Source organism: Oryzias latipes, chromosome 21, assembly GCF_002234675.1.
Source record: "Oryzias latipes chromosome 21, ASM223467v1".
In the NCBI taxonomy this organism is placed as follows: Eukaryota; Metazoa; Chordata; class Actinopteri; order Beloniformes; family Adrianichthyidae; genus Oryzias; species Oryzias latipes.
In genome coordinates, this window is record NC_019879.2 from 10,624,098 (window position 1) to 10,649,923 (window position 25,826).

Genomic DNA, 25,826 nt, shown 5'->3' on the forward strand with positions numbered 1-25,826 from the left:
CTTAGTCTTGGAGGTGTTGAGCTGTAAGTTGTTTTTGTGGCTCCAGACAACAAAATCATCCACCAGGCTCCTGTACTCCTCCTCCTCGTCGCCACAGATACACCCCACAATGGCTGTGTCATCTGCGAACTTCTGGATGTGACACGTGTCCGAGTTGTAGCAGAAGTCCGTGGTGTACAGGGTGAAGAGGAAAGGGGAAAGTACAGTCCCCTGTGGAGCTCCCACGTTGCTGACCACAGTGTCAGACGTGATGTCCTTCAGCCTGACGTACTGTGGTCTGTCGGTGAGGTAGCTGGAAATCCAAGCAACCAGGCACGGGTCCACTCGCATACTGGAGAGTTTTTCCTGGAGTACAAGGGGCTGGATGGTGTTGAAGGCACTGGAAAAGTCCAGGAAAGTAATCCTTACAGTGCCTTTTCCCTTGTCCAGATGCGAGTGTGCTCTGTGTAGGAGGAAGAGGATGGCATCCTCTACTCCAACTTCTACCCGGTAGGCGAACTGTAGGGGGTCCTCAGCGTGCAGCACCTGGGGTCTGAGGAGCTTGAGGAAGAGCCGCTCCATCGTCTTCATCAGATGTGATGTGAGTGCCACCGGTCGGAAGTCATTCAGCTCGCTGGTCCGGTTCTTCTTGGGGACCGGAACGATGCATGAAGTCTTCCAGAGGGTGGGCACTTTTATCATGCAGCACGTAAATGATCTATGAATTCCACCATCCATCCATTTTAATGGGGTATAACAATCAATTTGAACAAAAATTTCATTCATTCATAACTTGTGGTTACTGATTCATAGTGAATATTGGTTCACTTTGAACAATCCGATTCATTAACTTAAAATGGATCCAGGACATCTTTAGCCAAAATTTCAACCAGTGTGATTCAGAGATAAATACCTGGTACTGAACAGCGCAGGTGAAGTTTTCCAGATTCCTTATTTCTTTTAAGATAATCAATTGTAAATGAAATATATGTACAAACAAACAAGTAAACAAGAATGAATGTCAAATCCATTTACATTTTAGTTTTCTAAAGTTCAGTCCACTGTTGTTTTTCCACATCCAAATAATCCAAGGGGAACAATATTGTGGTCATTACTGTGATGCACTTGGTCATTTTTACATTAAAGTAAAATAAACCTACCATGTCACAATCCAGATGGTATTTTCCAAAAATGAAAATAGATCGATTAAATGAATTTTGAAACGATTTTTCAATGGTATAGTTGGAATGGATTAAATTAAATACTTGCCTCAGACAGATGGATCTGGTTGGATGAATTGATTAATCGTTTCAGCCCTTGAAACTACTGACTAATGGTGTGTTCAGACTGGACACATTTGGTCCTCGTAAAGTGAACCAGAGTTTGTTTCCCCCGATAAACCGGAGCAAATTTTCAATTGTTTCTAATCGGATTGAGCTTCAGTTCGCTCGGCGATTCCTCAATCTGAATACAGTCATCTCCTGGAGCAGAACAACTGAACCAAACAGCCACCGTGGGCGACGTAAACAGAGTAAGAATGTAGCAACAGATGAACTGCAGATAAATAGATATCATTAAATTCCATGTTATCAAAGAGGAAAAAGAGTCCAACTGTTTGTTTATTAGAACCTTTATTTTTAACACAGCTGAAAACACTTCTTACATGCTTCTCTGTGTCTCATTCCTGTGACGTCATCCCAAAAGCTACTTTTAGTTTCCTTGACAGAATTCTCTTAAAGTACAGCCAAAATACCACAACAATGAGACACAGCAACTCATTTAAATGTGGTTGGATGAATGCAGAGTGATACAGAGAGATCTTTAGGCACATGGTTTTTTTTACTAGCTTTAGACTGGAACAGGAAAGTCCCCTTGACGGCAGTCTGAATACAGACCAAACGCAAGGTTCAGGACTCGATCCGGCCCAAATGGAGTGGACTGGGTCTGGACCAACGGATTTTTCCAGTATGAATACACCTTCAGAAACCGTTTATCTTTCTTCTATATTAATACTTTTGCCAAAAATCCTTACCTAACAATAAAATAAATGATCCGGTTTTCATGCTCTCTACGATGAATTTCAATACACCATTAAAGAGAAAACGACAAATGTTGCGTCTTTCAAATCCGGTTCAATCTGATAGTTTTTTTAAGACTGATGTCACAGAAGGAGAAACAGCAATAAAAACTTTTTTCTCGTTCTTTTGTGTTGTTATTTTCTGGGTAAAAGTAGTGATAGACATTAAAATGAGACGTGTTCATGATTCCGAGGGAATCAAAGCCACATTGAACAGGTGTCAGCTCACAGCTGTGTGAGTAACAGCTGTTACACAAGGCTGTCACACCCAAAGAACTTCAAATAGCAAACCAATCTAGTGATGTAAAATGTCTGGCCCAAATCCCGTCGAAGAACTGAAACTTCAGGAGAACCTGAGACAATTGGAGCTCTTTTCTCAAAGGGATTACTTGCTGACAGGTGCAGACGTCTCACTGACTTCTGCAGCAACTGTTTGTTTCAAATGTTGTGCAACAAATGTCGAAGAAAGGCTGTTTTCATTTTTGTCCAGGACTGTTGTGTTAGTTTTTTTTAAAAGATAATTCTACAGGACTAGAATCGAAAAGCAAAGTCTAAAACTTTCAGAGTTGGATTTTCAGCAGCTTGATGTCATTTCTTTTTCTCCAGCTATCTCAGCCATTGCAGTGGCTTTTTCCTTTACTGTACCACAGATCATACATAGACCTGGTTGCTGTGGTAGTAACAAAAATTGTTACTGTTTAATTTCCTCTGTACATCTATCATGTGTTCTGCAATTCGTTAACTTATCAAAGCAGAATTTGAATTGCTGGGAGAAAAAAGAGGGCCTGAGCTTGTTTGTGAACCACAACTACCAAGTGGGCGCAGACACATCTAGTAGAGATTTAAATTGGGTCTCTTTTGTTGTTTACAGCTTTAGATATACATCACGGATACGATTGACCTTAATTCATAGAGGTTCATTGCACATTGCTGCTTAGATCATAGCAGATGACTTTACCACACGTAATGGAGTCACAGTCCCATCATGCCTGGTGGTTTTGTGAGCTGTAAAGCAGCAGCCCCCAACCTTTATTGCGCCACGGACCGGTTTGATGTTTAGCAAAATTCTATGTTATGTATGTTATATGTGGCAGACACACGCTGCAGCAACGCTGCAATAAAGGCAGAGACTTGTGATAAGATGTACTCTGTGCTTTTATTATGACATTCAAAACATTGTACATCGCACAGGTGTCATCATCCTCTCCCCTTCCCACACTCATGGTGCTAAAAAGAAGTAAACACAACAGGAAGAAATAACTAAGGGTGACACAACAAAACTGCCAGATGAAAGGACCCGTAGGCAAAAAGAAACACCCGTGCTCAACCCTATTTTGACCCATGCAGGCAAAGGGGATTGATTTAATTCCCTGAGATGCCAGCTCCAAAAGTAACCCCTGCAGCCTGCGGAACTCCGACAGCAGATCAAACGTTCACGTGACTGACACTACAATACAACAAAATAATATGACTTGCATGAAAACTGTGGTATTTTCTAAACATAACAATAAACACGAATTATGACATGAGCAACGTCCTCTGCCCGCAACACTCCCTGGTCGCTATGGTAACGTTTAAACATGCATTCAAAATAAGTGCATGGAAAATCCAACTCACCACAGTGCTGAATGGTTCGAGGGAATCTCCCATTGGGATAAATCTGTATTTTAAGTAGGACTCCTGATACTGTCTATTTAATGTAGCTTTCTTTTTTTGGAAGTTGAGGGCTCCTCTTCTGTCTCCTGGATGGGCTTTTTCCACTTGGCAAAAAAACTTTCCAAGGACGTTTTATTTTTTATTCATTTTGCGAGTTCCCGGGTTTTATTTTATTGTCCTATCATGTGATCGAGGCGAGTGAATTGGCCTGCGTCAAGAGTGACAGACGGATTTAGAAGAGAATCAGGCAATTTTTCAAAATAAAACATCTTTCAGATTCCGAAATAAATAAAACAGAAGTTTTGTAAGTTATTTAGTCTTTCTGTGAGCCCAGTACCAAATGACCCACGGACCGGTACCGCTCCGTGGCCCGGGGGATCCGGGACCACTACTTTAGAGGTCATCTTTCAAACTTTCCATACTGAAATGGAGGAGGTAAAGTATAAAGTATATTCAACAAGACCAGGACCACAGGAGATTTCAGATTAAAAACAGGATCACTTTGGATGGAGAGACACCATCGTGATGTCAGTCAGCCATCACGATGGACGATACGTCCACGCCCCCGCCACGCTGCGAGTCGACACCACAAGCCGCGGTTACAACATGTGCAAAATATCTTGATCGGATCAATGGTCGGATTGGAATTCAACCGTATACATGTGCAGAAGTGTTTGAAATACCGGAGGAGGAAATTAGTTCCGCTGAGAGGCTACATACATAGATATCTGGCAGCTCCATAATATACTAGATGATCTTCTAAACGTGCTTTAGTAATGCTACAGTTATTATGAAGTGCCTGTTTGCTCATCATTTTAATTTTAATCCGCGTGGTCAGTGCTTTTTCTGTTGAAGAACAGAGCCGGAAGAAGCCAGGGTTAGGAGATGCTAACACGCTAACAGCATTTAGCCTTTGATGAACATAAAATCCATGCGGAAAATGCTGCAATCTGCAGCTTGGCTGAACGTAAATATGTGTAGCAACATCAGCCTGTATTTTGTTAGGACACGACTGGAAACACAAATCGTTTGAATGTTTTCTAAGGACTGAGCGACATTTCTGCTTTGAAAAGCTCACACACCGCCCTAAAAGCCGCTGTATGAGCTGGCGGTCCGAGTTCTGCCCGGGCACACACTTTTACCGGGAGACCCGGTTCTCCTGAGTTCAGTAGCTCATTCACCTAGAGCTGCGGGACGGATCGCAGTCCCTGCATCAACGGTTTAGACTTAGCAGTGCTGACCCTCATCCCAGCCGCTTCACACCCATCCACAAACCGCCCCAATGCATGCTGGAAGTCCTGGCTAGATGAAGCCAACAGGACAACATCATCTGCAAAGAGCAGAGAAGAAATCCTGTGGTCCCCAAACCAGATCCACTCCGGTCCTTGGCTGTGCCTAGAAATTCTGTCCATAAAGACTATGAACAGAACTAGTGATAAAGAATAGCGCCGCCAGTACTCAACATGCACCGGGAACAGGTCTGACTCACTGCCGGCTATACAAACCAAGCTCCTGCTCGGGTCATACAGAGACCTGACAGCCCTCAGTAAAGCTCCTTGGACCCCACACTCTATAGGGGAAGCGGTCGAACACTTTCCACACATGGACTGGATAAGCGAACTCCAATGAACCCTCCAGCACCCTAAAGAGGGTGCAGAGCTGGTCCACTGTTCCACAACAGAAACCGCACTTTTGTTCCTGAATCGACTATCGGACGGACTCTCCTCTCCAGTACCCTGGAAAAGACTTTCCCAAGGTGGCTAAGGTGGTCCAATGTCCAGATTTCTGATGAAAGGAAAGGGAGGCTTTCATTTGGGAATCAAAGTCCAAGGGTTTAGAGGAAGACTGGTGAGGAGCAGAATCCAAGCTCCTGAAGTTCAGTGTGAACTCTCCACAGGCAGTCATGATTGGTAAACTCTGCTTTCCTCAATCAAAAAATCTCTGCAACAGTCTAGCACAGGGATCCCCAAATCCAGGCTTTGAGGGCTGGTGTCCTGCTGGTTTTCCAGAAACCCTGCCTTGTTTCCTGCTGATTACCTGGATCAGGTGTGTTTACACAATAAGGAGCTTCAATGGCAGGTTGGTTGGAAACATATAGGACCCCGACCCTCGAGGTCTAGATTTGGGGACCCCTGGTTTAGCAGAATGTTCTGGAGGACTTCAGGATTCCTCCTGCTGAAGATCTGGATGGAGATGCAGATCTAGCAGGACCTTATCCTGCCCCGAATTTGAAGTATTGAAGATGGACATATCATCTTGAAAATGCTTTATTCTGACTGACTGATGTGATCAAAATCTTTTACCAAAACTGAGAAGAAAATGGTGATTTCTTCACAGTGTTCTAATTTTCTGAACTCCTGTTTTCGTGGATTTAATGAGCTGGAACCCCAGTTTATGTAAAATAAACAAGTAAATACCTGAAATCAAGTAAACAGCGGGCCCACAAATCTTTAATCTATGAAAGTTTTTTTTTTAAATAGAATTATAGAAATGAATAAAATGTTCCATGGTATTCTGATTGATAGACTCTGTATTATCATCTTGTCCCTGGTGGGTGAGAGGCAGAACTATGGAAAGCATCATCAAATGCAGCGCTAAAGCCCCATATTACCAATATTTCACATCTGTACTTAATAGTCACACATTATAGGTGTGTTTTTCCTATTCTAATAGTATGATGGGTTTTAGTGGAAGAAACAAATCAGCAAATCTCAAGCAGATTAACAAACGTGTCACTTTCCCAGTATTTCTCACACAGCAGTTTTTTTCATCCACCGCAGCACTACAAACACCTTTGATTGTGTGCTTCCTGCCGGGCACTCATTCTCACGTTAACACGAACAGACACTTCAGCTCATTTCAAACAGATTTTGTTCGTATCAAAGTTACATATCATCTGCTAGTCTCTCAAACGAATCCTTATTATTTTTGCAGACTATGAGAAAGCGTGAGCAGCTGGAGGGCTCCGTTTTTCTGTGCCCTCAGTCTGAATCTGTCATTCCTCAAAGCTGTCAACATGTTCAGCGAGTATTTATAGACGTTACATGATACATTCAAAGCACTGGATCCACGCTACACACTTACAAAGCATTTTTTCCAACAAGATGGAAAAGAAATCCCCCTATGTGTGAAAACAATGATTTATTCCGTCATAAAATCATCAATAGTTAGCATAAATTCATCATAAGGGGCAGAAAATTAAAATAAACAGAACTCCTGACATTTCATCACTATGCTCAAAGCAGAAGCAGTTCTCGCTGAGAATTCAGTTTTCAACACTTGACAGATTGCCACAGCATTTGCATATTTGAGCTCAGCTGAAGTCCTTTGTGTAAAGCCTGAGCAGCCATGGTTTCAGCAACTCTACTGTACATAAATCGATTGCATATCCACTTACTTCATCATCACTGAAAGGTTATCATGCATGTCAGTGGAAATATCCCTCATACTGTTCTGTAGACTATAAATCATGCAGAAGACAAATGCAAAGACAAATACATTGATCCTTTGCTATTATGATGACAAAGGAGGCTGCAGGAAATAAAGAAATACTAAGATTTAGAAGCGATTATTAAAATAAGCATGGATCCAGGAAGAGAACAATAGTGCCACTGTCACAGGCAAGCAATGAATAATAGCTCCTATGAGCCAAGCCTTCAGTCTGCATTGGTATGTGTGCTATAAATTGCTGCTCTGCTGCCCTCTAGTGGCCAAAAGAGAATGCGACCTAAAAGTCTGCACAACTGTTTAAACATCTCATCTGATTTATCCATTACAGTAAAACAGTCTTCTGTTACAGGGGTTGGTGAAATAAAGGACTTTCTCTTTAACTGTTTTTAGTACAGTGCTTTTTTAAAGACTTTAGTTCTCCTGACTGTCAGTTTCATAAAAAACTGTAACTGAAAATGTGTCAGCATGAAATGAAGTCAAAACTAAACCCAACAAAGAGTACAAGTAAAAAAAGTAACAGATGAAAACTGGTAAAGATTTTTTGAATTTTTTTACAAATAATAAAATAATAATTTCTGATCAGGTAAGATAAATTCAAAGAGTATTTGTTTTTTGTCTTTGGTTACAAGAAAGTTTGTTCAAAAGTTTGGATGAAATGGTTTAAAGAACAAAAAAAACGTAATCTTTATCTTCAGTCTTTAGTCTAGATTTTCGGGAGTCTTTGGGGACAATTTTTGTTATAGATCTTAGGCCTCAGTCACATATAACAGTACAGAGGTTAACCTGTACGGATGCTGCAGGGTTTTGGGTTTCTGGGCCCATGGAGGGTCATAGGCAGGAGTGGTTGCATCTCAACCCTTGTGCTATCTTAGATGACCCCACCCTTACTTTGACGTGTTGTCCCTACCAAGACAAAGGTGGATAAAGGTGGAAAGATTTCATGCAATCCATGGACACCAGTGAAGATTACAAATCATTGAAGAAAAAAGGTTCAGCGCACTGTCTAGTGGGTCTAGATGACCCAACTCCCAACGTTAAAGTGCCTAGGATAGCACAACGGTTAAGGGGACCACAGGTGAGTCATGCAATTCCCGTAAGGCTCGTGTAGCCACCTTGAGGAACGTCGTGAAAATGGAACGTACTATTGTAGTGGTTCATGAAGTCTTTGTAGGAATATTGTAAGGGTGTATACAGACTGGAAAAGTCTGTTGGTCTGGACTGAGTCAGCTGAATTTGGTCCCGATCGAGTCCCGGAAAATTGTCTTTGGTCTGTATTCATACTCCCTTCAACCGGACATTTCTGGTTTGAACTAAAGCAAAGTTATGTGACTAAAGATCTCTTCAGTAGGATTTTGGGGATACTGAGAATTTTGGTAGTGATCCTATACCAAGTACTTACAGGGCTAGAATCACAGATATTGATACTTTTTCTTGAAATGTTTGATTGTGGAAATTTTTGGAAATACACAACATTGTATTCATTACAGTTTTTCTCAGTCGCTTTAGTACAATTCTCAGATCAGAATTGAAGTTCGCAAATACGTGTGTGCATTTCTCAAAACAATTTGTACAAACAGCAAAACACTATGGATTTCTTGCAAAAGTCTGTAACTTGCTTATTATATTTAGTGCATCTCTCAAAACTAAGTATTTATGTCATTGAACATGTCAGTGCCATCAGAATGTCAAGTCCTTGTGTCATTGTCTACGAACAAGACAGTCAAATGACTTAGTCATGTTGTCAATATAACTGTGTACTTTAGAGGGAGGTTCTGATGTAAACTATGGCTAAAGTTTTGATGACAATTATTGTAAAATGTAAGTTACACCTTTTTTGTTTGATTGCAAGAGACTGGACAAGATTCACATTTACACTTTTATTGTTCATATTGTAATTTGTTGACAGACCATGTCATGCCAACATAGAAAAAACCCACTGCAAACAGTAACACAAAGGGAAAAAAAGAAAGGACAATAATCTGAACAGTACAGGCAGTGCAGTAGGAATTGTTGTGGTCTTCCTACACCTCTTGTCGTTCCTGTATGTTAGGCCACAAATTCTCATCCACATCACAGCGAATATCCTCTCTTGCAATGCAGCAAAATATGTTTGTCACATTATGACAACTTGGTCAACCATTTTGCAGTTAATGACTTATACGATGAACTAATGATTAGGTGTTTTGAGGACTAAGACTATTGCACAGTGAACTATATAGTACATTTTGATCAACATGACATAAACAATTGATAATGTAGCAAAGAGCAGAAAATTGTTCATAATCATTTGCATGGATGTACCAAAGCAATTGCAACTTGTTCAAAGAAGTGAGATACTGCTTATATGATGAGCACAAGTGACATCATGATGTGAAGATTGAACAAATAGTTTTGGGAATTTCATTCTGATCTGAGAATTGTACTAAAGCGACTGAGAAAAACTGTAAGTGTAATAAAACACAGGACAGAGACTTTTGGCAAATAACAATGTTTAACTATTTACAACAATCTGAACTGAACAAGCATTAAGTATAGGAAAACAAGTGTGGTGAAGAAATAACACAACAATAAGGAAAAGAAAACAGTAAGTAGTCCTAATTTTTTTTTTTAAAGCTACTATACTGTAACAAAAATAAGAAATAAAAACAGCACCACAAACATATATTGAAAATAAAGGCAATAATAAAATAACAAAGTCACTAGTAAAAAACAAAAAGTAAAACCAACACTCTAATAAAGTCAAGTTAAAGTCCCATCAGTTGTCACACACCTAGGTGTGTAAAATAATGAATATTATTTTAGTATACTACCCATTTTATTGTTATAATATTATTATATTCATAATATTTAAGATTATGTTTGAATCTTTCTAATGCTTTATTATTATTATTTTTAGTGTAATTAGTATTAGTATTATATTATTATTATTATTATTATTATTATTATTATTATTATTATTATTATTATTATTATTATTATTATTATTATTATTATTAATATTAATATTAATATTAATATTAATATTAATATTATTATTATTATTATTATTATTATTATTATTATTATTATTATTATTATTATTATTATTATTATTATTATTATACTGTATATGCTTGTGTATCTATAGTTTTGTCTTACTCCAGTGCTTCGTCTTGCGGATCCATTATTCTTGGGCAATACCAACTCCGCCCTTAGGGGGTGCTGTTGCAACGTTACTCGTTCTCAAAAGGACGGCTGAGGTCCCGCTCTGTGGTGTGAAAGCCATAGAGTGGGCCCTGAGCTTCTTTGTGTTGGGTGGGCGCTGTGGCAATGGCCCCCATGGTCATTGGAGTAAGCTGGACCCTGGAATACATGGATCCCCAATATACCGTTTCTGCACAGCAGTACCGACTCAGACTGTTTCTGCAGTTCTTAAGCAAACAATGATAATTACAAAAAAATGTTCTTCAGATCCACTGTGGATGCGCTTTATCCAGAGATTTTGCTTTTGTTGAAGGCAGAAGAGGCTGAGGATGACTTTGTTCTTTGAGATTGGACTTGATTGTGAAAGAAATCAAACGTGTAAGCAATTTTTCGTTTTTTTAAATCATTTTCCTTAATTTGACATTTCATGACTTTAATGAAAGAACTTTGAGAAGGAAAAAAAAAGATTCATTTTGTCTTTGTTGAACTTCTTTCTCGTGCTGAAGGATTATATTTGCAGAGCATGTTGATAAATGCATTTTGGAGACAAAATAATAATTCCAATTTCTGTGTCTGCTAGAACTTAACCCACTATTAAGTTTCCTGTTAAGATGCAGCATAAAATGTGTTCAAATATTTTTCACTTTTTTTAAATCTACCATCCACAAATGTGTGTATAGATATGTCTGGACTTTACTTGGTAGTGTTTTTAATATTGTTTTTATTTTACCCAATGTGACTGACTAGATATCTTTTTCCTGTTTCTCTTAGTTTTTTATTGTTCTACCTTTGTTTTTCCTTTTTTTTACTAAATTGATATTGTTGTGTATGTAAATGACAGCAGGGGGTGGGGTGGGGGGTTGTTTTTGAATTTCTTTGTACGATGCTTAAAACGGAAAACTCAAGAAATATATAAAACACCAAAAAAAAACGATCAAAGAACTTTCAATTTCATCCGTCAGACATCAAAGACTTCAAGAAAATGCATCAAAATTGATGGTTCCACTTAAGTGAAACAATAAAAGTCCATAAACTTTATTTAAATCACAATCAACAGGAAAACAAGTCCAATCAAGAGGTTGCTGAGTAGCAGTGCTTCATTCTTTATTTTCCCAGTGACATTTTAATTTGCCTTGTATGTCACACTTGTTTTTTAATAGAAGATTTAACTTAAATATTTCTGGAGTAAAGTAAAAATAATGAATTTCCTGCTTCTTTTAAGTTATTTTATTTAATATATTGTGTAATGCTTTATTCATTAACATCCAATTATCTGCTGTTATGAGGAAAGACATTTATCCCTTGTGCTATCTTAGATGCCCCCCCCCCTTACATTGACGTGTTCTCCCTACCATGACAAAGGTGGATAAAGGTGGAAAGATTTCATGTAATTCATGGACACCAGTAAAGATCACAAATCATAGAAGAAACAAAGTTGAGAGCACTGTCTAGTGGGTCTAGATGACCCAACTCCCAATGGTAAAGTGCCTAGGATAGCACAAGGGTTACAGAGTAATAAAGATGTCAGAAGGACAAAGATGAAATGGTGTTGGACAGATTTTGTTTTACATTTGGGGTTCTTTTCTACACTTTTGTGGAAAAACATAAGTATATTTGTATAAACTCCTTTTGGGTTTGAATCTTAAATGTAGTTTTATTATCTGTAATTAGCTTTTTGTTTTGATTTTTTAATTTACTACTCAACCATTTTGTAATCAGTCAGCACAGATGTATGGTGTTATAGTTGTGTCACATCTTTTAAGCAATACTTTTGATAAACCAATCAAAAGTAGGAAGCTGCAAGACAAAGATCTCCAGTGGTGAAAAGACTATAAATTTCTGGAAATGCAACCCTTCAATTTACAAACATGAATGGTGCATCACAGCATAAAGTTTGGTGTTTCTGTCTTTTTTTTTCAACAAAACATTGTTTGTTTAAATCTTCACTGACATCCTCCGGCCCTATTTGCACGCCTCACTCTGTATTATAACAAGATAATAATTTTTGGTTGGTAGCAATCTGAGCAGGGCGTATTCTACATACTGTATGCTTATTTGCATCTTGAATCAAATCACAAAATCACGTGTCAAACTTCCTCTGAACCATTTTCATGTGTGTTGCTGTATTTCCTGTTTATGACAACTCTGGGTGAGAGGAGTGGATAATTTTATTTATTTAAGCCATAATTTTTGCATATTTACACGTTTCTTTATGTGAACCTATGTGTGTAGTAAACCATACAAACACTTTGCTTAGCCACGTCCACTGAGAAATTTGCAGCAAATCGTTGAAGTGGGTGGAGCAAACTCTAGTCAATGTGCCCCTCCCACTTCAGTCTTCACTTTCATCTTCAACCTTCAACATCCTTTGGGTGATGTCAGAGTTTACCTATCGAGTGTGTATACAGTTCGACTGACTCCATGACTAACATGCAGTGCATTGTGGGTAGGGGTGGCCATTTTACAAAAAAAAAAAACCTTGCACTGAACTGAAGAGTGCCGCCTCCTCCACACCTGCTCCTTTACCCTAAACACCTGAGGAGCCCACAGATGAAGGGCGGGTCAGCGCTGTGGCTGACAGAGTGGGAATAACACAACAGACACATTCATGAGTCACGTTGGACACGTTGATGTATCGACTGATCTTAATGGCTGTTTTTCTACTATTTTAAATTCTTTTTGCTTACTGGTCAGTAAGTTTGTGTTTGCTGGGGTCAAAGCGCTGGTTCTCACTAACCACCAACGTATGCTTCAGCAGAACTACTAGATGATTTGCAGCTAAACACCAAGCCTCTCAACTGCAGCCACTTCTTTCTGCTAACAGCATCTGTCTTTCGTTAAGGTCAAATATTAACTTTTCATCTGACCAACCTTCCACATTAAAACTTCCCCCACATGCTTTTTGTAGTCTGAGCACGTCTAAGTCGCACAGTTGGTTTGTTGTTTATTCAGAATCTGTTGTTTTTCACAGGTACACGCTGCTCCTTTTCTTCATGAGGCTGCACCTTCTTCCCCTGATGGTGGCATCTCTGCTGTGACCCCGTGGATGAGCTTCACATGTCCACGTCCAGCTGTTCTCCCTCCACCTCCGTCTGCTGGCAATGCTGAGGTTATGCGACAGTAGATGCAGCTTTTTGGGTCACTGACAGCAGTCAGAAAAGGAAGCTGATCTCCTTTCAGCTGCTGCCTGAGTCCGGGCGAGCCAAGACCCACTCCGATCATCAATGGAATTATGTAGACTGTATTGGACTGTAATAATCATAATTATGAAAACTCATTCTAACTTTTTTTCTTTTATTTTTTGCTTTTGTCTAGCATTTGAGACTAGTGCTTTATAAACTAAACTAGAATTTAATTAAATATATGAGGATGATTATCAGTAATTGTGTGGAGCTAGAAATTAGGAAGGCTTTCTAACCCAAACTAAAATGCTTAAAAATGCTATTTTCAAAGTTCCTTCATTTCGAAGCACCAAAATAATTTATGAAAAAACATTTTTGTCAAATTGTGTTGATATCATGTGTAACATATGAAACGCATTTGTAGAAATGTGTTTTTATGTTTTTGATTAAACAAAATAACTTTGTATTTCAGTTTTATTGATAAAGAGATACAATCAAGAAAAAAGTGAACATTTTTATGGATCCTATAAAGCCTTTCAGTGCGTGCAGACACCTGTTCAATACACATAAAACACAAAAAAAGGTTTATAAAACTAAATAATATTAAAACAAACAAACAAAAACAACTTCACATTAGATGTATAAAGATTTCCTAAAGCTAACATTCAGTATTTACAATTTGTCCAAAAACCCTGTAGAAAGTAACAAATGCTGATGTCAAAGTGGCAGCCAAGAGCTGAAGTGCTGAAAGAAAACATTTACAGCCTCAGAAGCCATTTCAGAAATGACTTCATCCGCAAAGGATTGGCACAGAAAACTCGCCGAGTCAAAGCTGCACTGGAACCCGTCGTCTTTCACACTCAGATCATGAAGGACTGAGTCTGTTTGTAGTTCCTGAACTAAAAAGAGCAAAGGGACACACACGGAACAATTTCTTTAATCTGCATTTCAGGCCAAACCCAAGATCAGGCGAACCCCAGAAAACACTTCCTTGATCACTCACATTCCGGAAAGGCGGAGGAGGAGGTGGAGGGGGATTGAAGGGCTTGTTGCTGTAAGACAAAGGGTGACACCTCAGTGGTAACTGATAAAAACACTAAACAGAATTGTAGCCAGAGGGGGCACTCACCTTTTTGCCTTTTTACTCTCTGTTAAAAATAAAGTTTAAAAAAAAGGGAGAGAAACCGTGAAAAAGTGTGAAAACATGACATTTACCTAAGAATAAATAATAAACAATGAAAAGCTGCTGCACTGATCTGTCAAGGACTGCTGGTAAAAACTGTTTCCTGCAAGAAACTAGGACATGAGGAGCAGTAAACGCCATAAAACACTGAACGCCATAAAACTCGATGGACCAGACGAGGCTGGACCAGAATCTGTTTTCACACTGCACTCTAAGAAGTATTCTGTCAACAAGATCACAGCTCCAATGTTGAAGTTGTTTAGAACAAAACAAACATTAACCCCAGATAAAGAAATGAAGAAGGAAAGCTCTTTGTGAATGACACGAGTAAAGCTTTTCTGGATTTTTCAATTTTTCAGATTCAGCCTGGGGCGTTCGGATTTACTATTTTCAGTCACTTCTTGAAACAGCTCTGATGTTCACTTTGATCTTCAGACTGAATCTGCGTTTATTTTCTTTGGTAAACCCTTTAGCAAAAAGTACTCTATTTAAGTGAATAACAAGACCTCTAAGTCTATACTAACTTTAAGAAGTATAATCTGTACTGAAGTTGAGGCAGTATTGAAGTGGAGTTTTTAAATACTAACTATCGTAAACTTAAAATGTTCCAATTTAGTCTGAAGAAGAATTCACTGAGTATACTTCCTACACTACACATGCATCGTCTGTATAATGTTTGCAACTCTTATATTCAATTATACTTAATAAAATAAACATCAAGTGAACTACTTTTTGCTAAAGTATTGTTTTGTTTGGCTAGTGCTAAAGTTTGCCTGAACATTTCCCAAACAAGTGAACCCTGATGTGCTTAGGTACAAAAGCATCACTTGCTAAAGAACTCTGGTGTGATAGATTACAGTATGGATGCAGATGGAAAATTACAGATACTAAACTCTGTGAGTGCTGTGCATTATGAGTCAGGAATAAAAGAACCGCCAACAAAGCAAACCTGTAGGACTGCAAACGAATGAAAACGTGTCATCAGTTATGGAGGTGCAGGGGTCTATTATTATGATAGACTAGCAAAAGTGGTTTTCTGTGTCTTGCTTTCTTCCTGTCTTTATTTTCTCCTGAAATTGTTTTGGGAAGTACCACAAACTGCACAATCTTCTCAGATGGTTTGGATTATGCTGGTCTCAGGCTTTCTTTGTAACTCCTCAACACCAGAGCTTTAAACCTAGGTCACCTATACCAAAGTGCCACACATGTAATCAGGAGTTTACAATGTTTTACAATGTTTTTTCAGTTTGCGCCCTGGGCAACCGCTCACATTGCCAATTGGAAAAACCGCCACTGATTACCTTCATGTGTATTTTTATGGGAGCCAGAGAAACGTGTTTGGGACATCAATACTCACTCTTGCAGCAACCTTTGCGACGGCAGATACAAATGCAAATGCAGCAGATAAGGACCAGAGCCACAAACCCTGATGCTCCAGCTACTAAAATCGTCATGTTTAAAGGATCTGGAAGGAGAGGATTTTATATAGATATATTTGTGCATTGTGTGTGTGTTAGTAAACTGTAGGTAGTCATTATTTAAATATAAAGTAAACAAAAAGTCACTTACAGTCAAGAACCTTCAGCTGTTGGGCTACACAGCTCTTGGGTGCCCCCACACTGTTGGAGGACTCACAGCGGTACATCCCTGAATCTGCTTTAGACACACTTTGAAGCTTCTGCTCCAAACAAACATCAGAGGGAGACACAGTGAGGGGGGGGGGTCGTGTCCTAGTTGGTTTTAGTGGATTTATCCTTCTTCTTTGCTCACCAGAGTCCCTTTCTTTGTGTCGATGCTGTAGGGTGTATCTCCTGTAGCTTTCAAAGGTTTGTTGTCTTTGTACCAGCTGTAGGTGGCTGGTGGGACGCTGAGCTTATCTTTACAGAGAAGCTCCAGGTCTGCGCCGATGAATACAGAACTCGGCACATCGCAGGACGGAACATGTGGAGGCACTGAGGCGGTATAGAGCAAAGAACCATCAGGAAATCTATCTTTTAGTCTTCATGTACAATCTCTTGCCTGTTTCTAATTTGCAGACATGGTCTGTACAGAAGATGAGAAGGGCCCGGTCAGAAGGACACACACATTTTCAACCAAAAAATATTTTAGGGTCATAATCATTAAAAACAAAGGCTTTCAAAACAATAAACTGTCTTTAAACACAATTGTGACTGAACAGATTTAATAGGCTCCGTGCACATAACGAAGGAGTTCTACTTCCGCCGCCTTGAGTGTGAGGCCGACCATTTCCGGTTTGCGACTTCTATAGCAGCGACACGGCAGATTTTGAAGATGGCATATTTCACCCGTTGTCTACAAGGTCTCCCGAAAATCGACGTGAACGACATCTACAGGATTGTCGACCAGTGTTCACCTGCACCCGGTTGCAAGCGTGAAAAAGGATTTCGATTGTACATTTCAAGTTACATCCAGTTACCCATGTTCCTGGGGTAATCATGTTCTTCTTTTTTTTTCTTTTTTTTGCTCTAGGTTAACCACGTTCATTTGGTTGACCATGTTCCCCATTCATGTTGTAAACGGACAGTGTACGCTTAGTCCTACGTTACTATGTTATGTTTTCACTAATAGCAATCAGTGGTGTAGTATAGTTTGTTTTTCCAGGTATACTGAACATCCCAGGGTAAAGGTGAAACACATAAGATGGGTATAATAATATAAACCTGCTAAGTTTAAGAAGGTATACTGCAATCTTGGTACTTGTTAAGTGGGGATTCTGAGTGTACCTGCAAATCGAATAGACTGCTCCACTGACCACATTAAAAGAAAAAGATTGTTAATCCCTTTACTAACAGTGTTTAAAAGAAAAAAGTTAAGATTTTACCAGCTATTTTAACGGTGTACAAAAATAAATAGTAGCTTCCTTGAGTAGCCCATATTAATATATGACAAATCAGTTATGCCACTTTTTAAAAAAAATATTTCTTTTAACATCTTGTTACAGGTGGGTCTGAAGGACTCCATCCCTGTTGAGCTGGCCCATCACAGCTGTACATGTGTAGCTGGATCAGTGCTCTGTAACCATTTTGTGGCTCTACTTTTCCAGTCTGCACATTATTCTCAGCTTGACATTCCAGTTGTTCCTCCAGTGCTGAGCTGTACGGAGAGTGAACAACAGTGGCACAAGCCAAGAACCCTGGCAAGACTTGGAATTATGTAACAATAATTTCACTACTACACCTACACACACATCACATACGCTCATCACTGCTTATTGTTTGTTATAGTTTGTTCTCCTTAACCCGCCTTTCAACGTGAACTCGCAGCCGTGCAATTGATTGGGTCTCCAGGACGTCCTGTGCTGCCATTTGATTGTCGTTGGAGCGGAAGGCAGGCCTGTGAAGTTTTCCTGGTACAAGGTTTTCCACCCTAAAGCCCTTGTCCACCATCACAGCCATGTCAAGGGACAGGAGAGGTATAATGCCCAACAATCTGAAGAGCTCACGGTCACTAATAGAGCCCCCGTAGAGTGCAGAAACAAATGTCAGAGGACCATGTGGTGCCATGCCAATCATGGCCTTGAAGGTACAGTGTGATTTGTAGTGCGAGTACACCTCACTCTGTAACACAAGTGAGGATGGAGTTTGGCACCGCAGTTCTGTGCAGTCAACAATGACCTGAGTGTCTGCATAGTCCTTGAACTCAGGAGGTAGGTTAGCTGTGATTGCTTCAGGGGTCATCCAGATACAAATAGCTCCCAGTACACAGTAAAGAAAGTTGGCCCAGGTTGTGATGATCCTGCTGGCTGTTGTCCGATGGATATTAAATCGGTGCCCAAGCTCTCTCTGTGTGCATCCAGTTGACAGATAATTTAGGAAAAGAAATAACTCATCTATGGGCAGCAACTTAGTTGATCTGTTTGCTGTTGTCTTCTCTGCCACAGAGGCTGATGCTTCTCTAGCCACACTTGTCACACGGATCATCCTTGATGTTGCTGGTTCGATGAGCCTCCAGAATGCCATCAGGTGGTCATAAGAATGGAATCTTTTAAACAAAATACACAAAAATAGCAATGTTGTTAGTCATGGTAGCCTAATTTAGTTACACATAATCAATTATCTTAATTTTTACTCTACTTACTACATTTGTTTAACATAAAGACTATAAAAGGTTGTGTCTACGCATCTGACTATGTCAGTCATAAATTACTTTACTTTTGATATTTGATGTACACTTAAAGGAAAATACTCTTCCTCTTGTAAGGTGGACTTTTAGTGGAGCAACATTTTACATGTCTTTACTTTCACTTAAGTGCATGACTTTGTACATGATTTTCTGTCCATCACTGTTAATATGATACAAGACATCAGCTTCCTGCAATTCAAAAAACCTTAATTATGACATACCTGGTATAAAATCGGATGTCCTCGTCCGATCCTGCAAACCGCTTCAGTCCAAAACAACTCCGCAGCTGGAGAGCCTCAATGTGTAGTTCCAGCTCCTTAACTTTCTGGCGAAGTGTATCGTTTTCCTCAGCTAACTGATCTGCGACCATTGCTGTTGTTGGAGTAATGCAATAATCATGATCTGGTGCCAAGGTATCCAGTTCCATGTCTTCTTCTGAGTTGGTGTCATGGACAGGAGGAGGGGGGCTATCTGGTCTGGGTCTCCGCTCCCACACGCTCGCCCTCGGTGCAGGGATTTGAAAATCATTCCAGGAAAAAAGAGTAGGAATGGCCCCTTTCTTCAACTTTCTCAATTTCCCAGGGTTGTTAACAAAATCGCCCTTTTGGAAATGCCTGCTGCAAACACGACTCGTCTTGCTTGGGGTGAAGTCCTCCCGCCGTACTCTGACTATCCATTCGGCTCTCACCGACATATCTTTTGGAAAGCTATGAAAGCTTATACTACTGTTGTACTTTGAAGAATTCGCACACAGGGGTACACAACAGTGTTGTGATGTCTTTGTCACGCGTTGAAACACCAAACGCCTCTCTTTTACCCGAAATCCGCTCATATTTACTCAAAAGTAGCAACGCACCAAACTCCCCACAACAATAACACGACCAACCGGAAGTTGTCGGCTCACACTCGAAAAACGGAAGTTAACCGGAAGTTCTATCGTGCACGTAGGCTATTATATGGTCTGTTGGATTGGGTGGATTTTGGGGATTAAATAAACTGTCTTACTTTCTTACGGTGTTTCGTAACGTGTTTCAAAACAACATGATAATCGTTGTCTAGGCTGTTATTCTGAGTTTGTATTCGTCTGATTTAAAGACTGACAGAGCCGATCATTTTACTGATTTGTGCTGACTGATGAAAAAGTGATTTTCTTCCTGACTTGACATTATGAGAAGACTTGTCTCATACCGAGCACACTGAGAGTTACTGTCGCCTCCCCCAGACTGACGTGGTCCTCGCTGGCCGTCACCTCACAGCGATATTCTCCTGAGTCCTTCAAGGTGACGGAGTGGATGGTTAGAGTCGCTCCCTCTATCTGGGCCCGCCCTGCATAAGATCCTGAAGAGGATGGAAAATAAAAGTGGCACAACAGTCATGACGGAACATTAGTGTAACCAGTCTCACCAAGTTACTCACCAGTGAACTTGTTGTTAAAGTAAACAAAAGTCACCCCCTTCCCTTTTTTCTTCCACTCAATTCGGGGGTTGTGGTCTTTTTCTGTCCTGAACTCACAGAGCAGCACAGCATCTGGAAATCAGCAGCAGAAAAAAAATCACTTATCAAAACCAAAAATTCTATGCAGTTCAGTCTAAACGTTACGCTAACAGGATGATGTAACAGCATCTGGCTCAAAAATGTACAGCTGGATAGCTCCAATGTCGTTGGTCATTTATGTTGCATCACTAATGTTAGGTTGGGGGTGTGAGGGGCTGCAGGTTAGCTGAACAGCGTGTAAACAGATTGGTGATGGGATGTGAGGGCAGGCTTACCCCGCACCAGCAGTGCCGCCAACAACGTAGAGGTGAATTTCTAATGAACTACTGCCACTTGGCAGAAACTAAGTCCTAGAAAACAACATAAGTTTTTGATTTTGACTAAAACAGTATAATCAGAATTGAAAGACCATTGTGGTCACATTTACAATGGATAAAAAGATGATCAGAGTGGGTCTTTACCGTCAAACTCACTGAGTTTACACATTGATTGAATTTCTATGTGTGTAAATGAAAAGGACAATTAACTGTTTTTTTATTTATTTCTTGATTTAAAATATTCGTCTTAAAAATAATGCAAGAGCAAATTAATTATTCTGGAAATAAGCTACAAGTTTTAGAACACTGAACCTTGATGGGATGTACAGCATTTAGATGCGGAAAGGAAACTGCTAGTCAAGTTTTAAGTCCGTGGTTTTGGTTGGTTTCAAGTCCAATCACTAGGCTGAAAGTTAAAATGAGGCACAATGGACAAAAACTCAACAAGGAAGACTCGCACATAGATGGTATGTAAAGACCTTGCTTGTGATGTTACCCACTGGATTCTATTGGGTCAATTAAATGGATTTCTTTTTAGCTCTGCAGTGGTTGCAGTCATGACTGCAAGCCTTGACCTTTCCTAAAAGGGGTAGGTCAACACATTCAGGATTTAAAGATTCAATTTGTCGTTTTGGGTTCAGTGCAAGACCTGAAGGACTTGGAAACCCAGAGAGCCTCAGAAAAGCTGCCTGCCAACTTCTGGAAGTACTGAGCAGCACCATCCCCCAAGCATAGAGACAAACCGATGCCCACCAGGACACCAGCTGCTGGGCCACCCACAAGGAAAAGGAACAGAAGATGAATGCCAACCGCCTTCCTTGTGCAGTGAAGCTGTGTGTGAGGATATATCATCAGGATAGGAGTACATACAGTATACTAAAAGGTGTTATCAATATTTCGTGTGTGGGGCGCTGTGGTGATACTTCCTGTGTTCCTAGTATCCAAAGACCCTCCCACCAAAGGACCCACCATGTCTAATGGGGTTTTGATTCTTTGACTTTGTTTTGACAACTGTAACTCTTCAACCATTGGCGTAATTCGCGTTGATCTTGTAAACGATCAGACAGTCATGGTTGGTCAAAGAGCGTGGGTTGTTAAGGTGTCGCTGGTGACATCACCAGTATTGAAGGGTTTAAACAAAGAGGGAAGGAGCACAGACCAGTACAACATCAAAGGTTGGAGGTGGTTCCACTGCCACGGACGGGAGTCATAGATTGACCCCCCCCCAACTCAACAGGGTGTTGCTCCAGAAGATGTCAGTGGATACAGATGCTCTCACCTGTATGCTCATGGACCTCCACTTGAGGTTTACTGCTGCTCACCGTCACTGACTCACTGAAGGGACCTGGAGGGGGTGAAAACACCAACAAAAATATGATGGTTCTGGTTGTAAGCATTTATTAATTTCCAAGAATTTCCACATCTACACAATAGAAGGACTTTTTAAATGTTGATTTGCTAATGATGATGATGATCATCATTTAGGTCTGCTGGTCTTGACTTTGTCCTCTATACACTAAAATATCCTTATTGGTAAACATTAATAAGTACACACATACTTTTGTCTCTTATAGTACATTTTTAATGATTGAATTTTTGCTTTAAAACTTTAAAGATTTTAAGTGGACATTTAGGACAAAGAAAAAAGCATGTTTTTTTCGTATTTTTTTTTTTTTTAAATAGCTCATATAAACAGCCAGAGTCAGACACACTGAGCATGCAGCTGCAGCCTGGTGGTACCAGGAGCAATGGACTGCAGGAATGTAAATGATGAATGATCTCTGACACAGAGCCTTATCCCGACCTGATAACCTTTGTCAGGGTTTGTCCCTTCAGTGTGCATGTGCAAAAACACACATGCTCACAATGTAAGAAGATACAAAAGATTCAACCTGGCAGCAGAAATTAATTAAAGATTTTTTTTTAACTGCCTGTGTTTTTCTCCCGTGGAGAAGAGAGGAAACATGCCAAGGTCGTCCCTCTTGCTGTGTGGCACACACATGCACGGTTTGCTGCTGCACACAAAGCCCGCCTGTATGAAAGTAACCTAACCCTCTTCAGCTGACACCCCGCACACCCCGACATCTACACTTGTGAAGACATGATGGAAGCCTAATCCCCTGAACTGTTTGCTGTCGTTTGACCCAACTTTTACCCGGCAACAACACTCCGTCCCTGTAACGCTGATCGACTGTCTCAACAGCCGCAAAGCAAAGCAGGATCAAAAACCACTTTGTTTTTTGTATAATCAAAAAAACATTTGTCAACCTAAAGATTGTTTTAGCCAAAAATGCAAATAAAAATCTGATCTTTTGCTCTTTTTAATGCTTTTTTATTGCTACATGTATAGGATTTAAAATTAAAAGCAGGTTTTTGTTTGAAGTATATTAATAAAAATTGGCCAATAAAAGACAATTTAAACTAAAGACAATGTTGCAAGACACACTATTGGTCCAATTAGGCCATATTTAATTTTGTTTTTCTTTTATACTCATCTTGAAACCTAAAATAGTCTTATGTTTGAGCTCTAAGCAGGGACGTACCAACACAAGAAAAACACTAGAATGTGTTTAAACATTTTACATCCAGAAGTTGGACTGAAAGATGGAGGGTCCTCCTCCGGAACACTGCAGTACTCGCAATAAGTTGAACTGTTTAAACAGAATCAGGCTACTTTTATGTGAAACTGTAAGATTTTCTTACAAAAAAGATTTTTTTCTTTTTTAAATTTAGGTTTTATTAACCACAGCAAACAACAAAAGATTGGTTTCACTTCAAACTTTCTGGCTCTACTCGACTAATCTACCTTGAGAACCCACTCCAATCCTCTTTTAATCTGTTTTATGACTGTTCCCAGTGGTCTTTTAGTTATGAATATACTGTTTTTAGCCAAAAAAAACTTTTAAACTGTCGTTTTCTAGGACATGGTTTCTGCAGAGCAGCATGAGTTCATCACACTCTCAACCTAACCTCAACCTAACAATTCAGGTGCAACAAAAATGGCGATAAGTATTGGAGCTATCCAGCTATAAAGTTTGAGCCAGATCCCAGCTCAGACGAAGAAAACAAAGATGTACATAGGTTTTTTACGTTACAAATAAGCTGTTTTTCAAACTACATTTTTCTTTTTTCGTCTGCTCCTGATTCACAATTATTTAAATTTTCTTTAAGTATGTCGACCATCAACAGAAAAATGACACAAGAACATGTTAAAAACACAATTTCCATTGGAGTGGGTCTTTAATGTAGAAATATGACTACTAGGAAAGCTTTGGGATCCTATTTGACAAGACAAACAGGTGTCTGGCTTAGAACAAAACACAATTTTAAAAAGATAGAAAATTAGGACAATCCTTAAGTGGATGCATTCATTTGTGAAAGGAATTATAAAAGTGTGTCATATGCACATGTTTATGTTATCGATTTTCTTCTCAATGATGCTCAGCACATCTTACAATGTTTTTTGTCAATACTTTTAGAAAACCTAAATACCATTACCAAAAATGTTATTAGTGGATTGCATCGCATGTGACTTTTAATAGATATTTTAGGTTGATCCAAAAAAAATATCAATTTTGTGTTAAAGGCATCCATCCATTTTCCAAATCCACTGAAATCCACATGTTCATGAAAAAAAATCAAAATAATTATATTATTTTCTTTAAATGGGTGTATTTTAGCATAAATCAGAACATCAATAACAGCCAAAGTTATGACCTTAAATTAGGCATAATTGGTAATTCAAACCAGGTGGGATCAAAAATCAAAAACAGAGCTCAAATCCACTAACATAATAAAAAAAATAAAAGCTATTTGCTGGTCAAATGTTTTCTTTACAAATGACAGGATTTGTCTTCTTAAATAGGAATCGGTTCCTTATTAGAGTGATTATTATGATGCTTAGCTAAACCCACAAAATATAAGAAACATCCAAAACTTTAAAAACTGTGCTGTTTTAGATTTCTTGTAATTCTTTTCATTTTATGTGTTTTATTTATTTATTTATGTTTTTTTTTTGTTATGGCTTGATGTATTTAATGAAGTGAACCAGCAGTGATTTTTATTCGATTTTTTTTCATCGTTCTTTCAGTTTTGATCTTCTCCTCTGCTTGGTTTCCTCATGTGCATGAGGAAGATCAAAACACAAACACATCAGATTTGCAATTATCAGCATAAAAAGGTTTGAAAAGCTCTTTAAAATTCCCAGAACCACTTCAAAAACATGTTTCCAGATAACTGTTGTTTTTTTTTTGTTTTTTATCTTGGTCCTATCAGCAGCAGGGTCAGTCAGGGGCTATCTTCAAACTGACAGTGTGGCATCTCAAACTCCTCCTAAAGGTAGCACACGATGCAACTCATCAGGCTTTAAATCTTTGGTTCCAACAGCATCAGAGCGAGTTCAGTGTAAACATGAAGGGCTGCCACTCCCTGCACAATCTGCTGGACACCTTCCTCCTCCCACTACATCAACTAAACATGAAGTCCACCCAATTTGTCATGTAAAACAGATGAACAGATTAAGTGGAAATGTTTATATAAACTTTTTATTTCATCAGAATGGTGTCATTTCTTTCTTTTGATTCACTTTTCCTGCATTTTTAGTGTTTAAAAATACACATTTATTGACTTAAAGTATTCCTACTTTTCAAAAATCTTTGCAAGGAGTTTTCAGCTGAATGTAAGTGAAGGCAGATGTTTCAGATTGGTACATGGCAACTTTTTTTCATTTTGAAATTGTTTTAATCAGCTTAGCCTGCGGAAATCATTGAAGCTTACCTTGTAAGACGGTGCTGAACAGAAGCAGAGCCAGCATCTTCATGGTGCTCAGGATTGTATGGAGCTGAGAGTGTGCACAAAGTGTGGCTGCAACTTGATGAACTTCAAGGTCTGCTACTTTTCCTCAAGTTTCACGTGCAGCACACACGCTCATGCATCCCTGACAACTGACGGGGCGGAGGGAGACAAGCGTCCACTCAGCAGGCAGAGCCCACAAGGGAAACTTGAGCCTGACAGGGGTTTGCACCAAATGTTTCTGTACTACTGTAGCTTTTGCAGCTTAAACTAAAACAAAGGAGAGTTTTTATCGATCCTTGCATGCATGTAAGGTTCATTTTAACCTCTTCTTTCTCTGCACCATTACAAAAAATCCCAGTTCATGTGTAAACTTTTCAATGAAGCTGACAACAATCAGCTTTCAGAGACAAAAGAGTGTCTTTTTCATC

At 39.4% G+C, this 25,826-nt stretch overlaps 2 protein-coding genes and 1 long non-coding RNA gene across 3 annotated transcripts; 1 reads left to right on the forward strand and 2 right to left on the reverse strand.

Moving 5' to 3' along the window:
* Positions 1–10,294: 10,294 nt before the first annotated feature.
* Positions 10,295–13,933, forward strand: LOC110017350. The gene is made up of 2 exons (XR_002292711.2): positions 10,295–10,723; positions 13,317–13,933. It is a non-coding gene; the product is annotated as an uncharacterized LOC110017350 (long non-coding RNA).
* LOC101171370 (junctional adhesion molecule B-like) lies at positions 13,928–25,790 on the reverse strand. Its single transcript, XM_004081494.4, has 10 exons — positions 25,381–25,790; positions 21,884–21,949; positions 20,210–20,320; positions 19,982–20,131; positions 16,421–16,602; positions 16,220–16,328; positions 16,008–16,115; positions 14,597–14,615; positions 14,471–14,519; positions 13,928–14,366 (listed from the first exon to the last, which is right to left on the reverse strand). The coding sequence occupies exons 1-10, from the start codon at positions 25,421–25,423 to the stop codon at positions 14,328–14,330; spliced, it is 876 nt and encodes a 291-aa protein (XP_004081542.1). The 5' UTR covers positions 25,424–25,790; the 3' UTR covers positions 13,928–14,327.
* Positions 16,695–19,262, reverse strand: LOC111946733. Its single transcript, XM_023950751.1, has 2 exons — positions 19,015–19,262; positions 16,695–18,652 (listed from the first exon to the last, which is right to left on the reverse strand). The coding sequence occupies exons 1-2, from the start codon at positions 19,218–19,220 to the stop codon at positions 17,890–17,892; spliced, it is 969 nt and encodes a 322-aa protein (XP_023806519.1). The 5' UTR covers positions 19,221–19,262; the 3' UTR covers positions 16,695–17,889.
* Positions 25,791–25,826: the final 36 nt, after the last annotated feature.

Bases quoted from the DNA above. Each gene is read 5' to 3' on its own strand.
- LOC111946733 (XM_023950751.1), bottom strand. From the start codon at position 19,220: ATGGAACTGGATACCTTGGCACCAGATCATGATTATTGCATTACTCCA. The intron at 18,653-19,014 runs GTATGTCATAAT...TTTGTTTAAAAG, and splicing joins GACATCCGATTTTATACCAG to ATTCCATTCTTATGACCACC.
- LOC101171370 (XM_004081494.4), bottom strand. From the start codon at position 25,423: ATGAAGATGCTGGCTCTGCTTCTGTTCAGCACCGTCTTACAAG. The intron at 16,603-19,981 runs GTATGAGACAAG...ATACCGCCTCAG, and splicing joins AGTAACTCTCAGTGTGCTCG to TGCCTCCACATGTTCCGTCC. The intron at 14,367-14,470 runs GTGAGTGATCAA...TGCTCTTTTTAG, and splicing joins CTCCTCCGCCTTTCCGGAAT to TTCAGGAACTACAAACAGAC.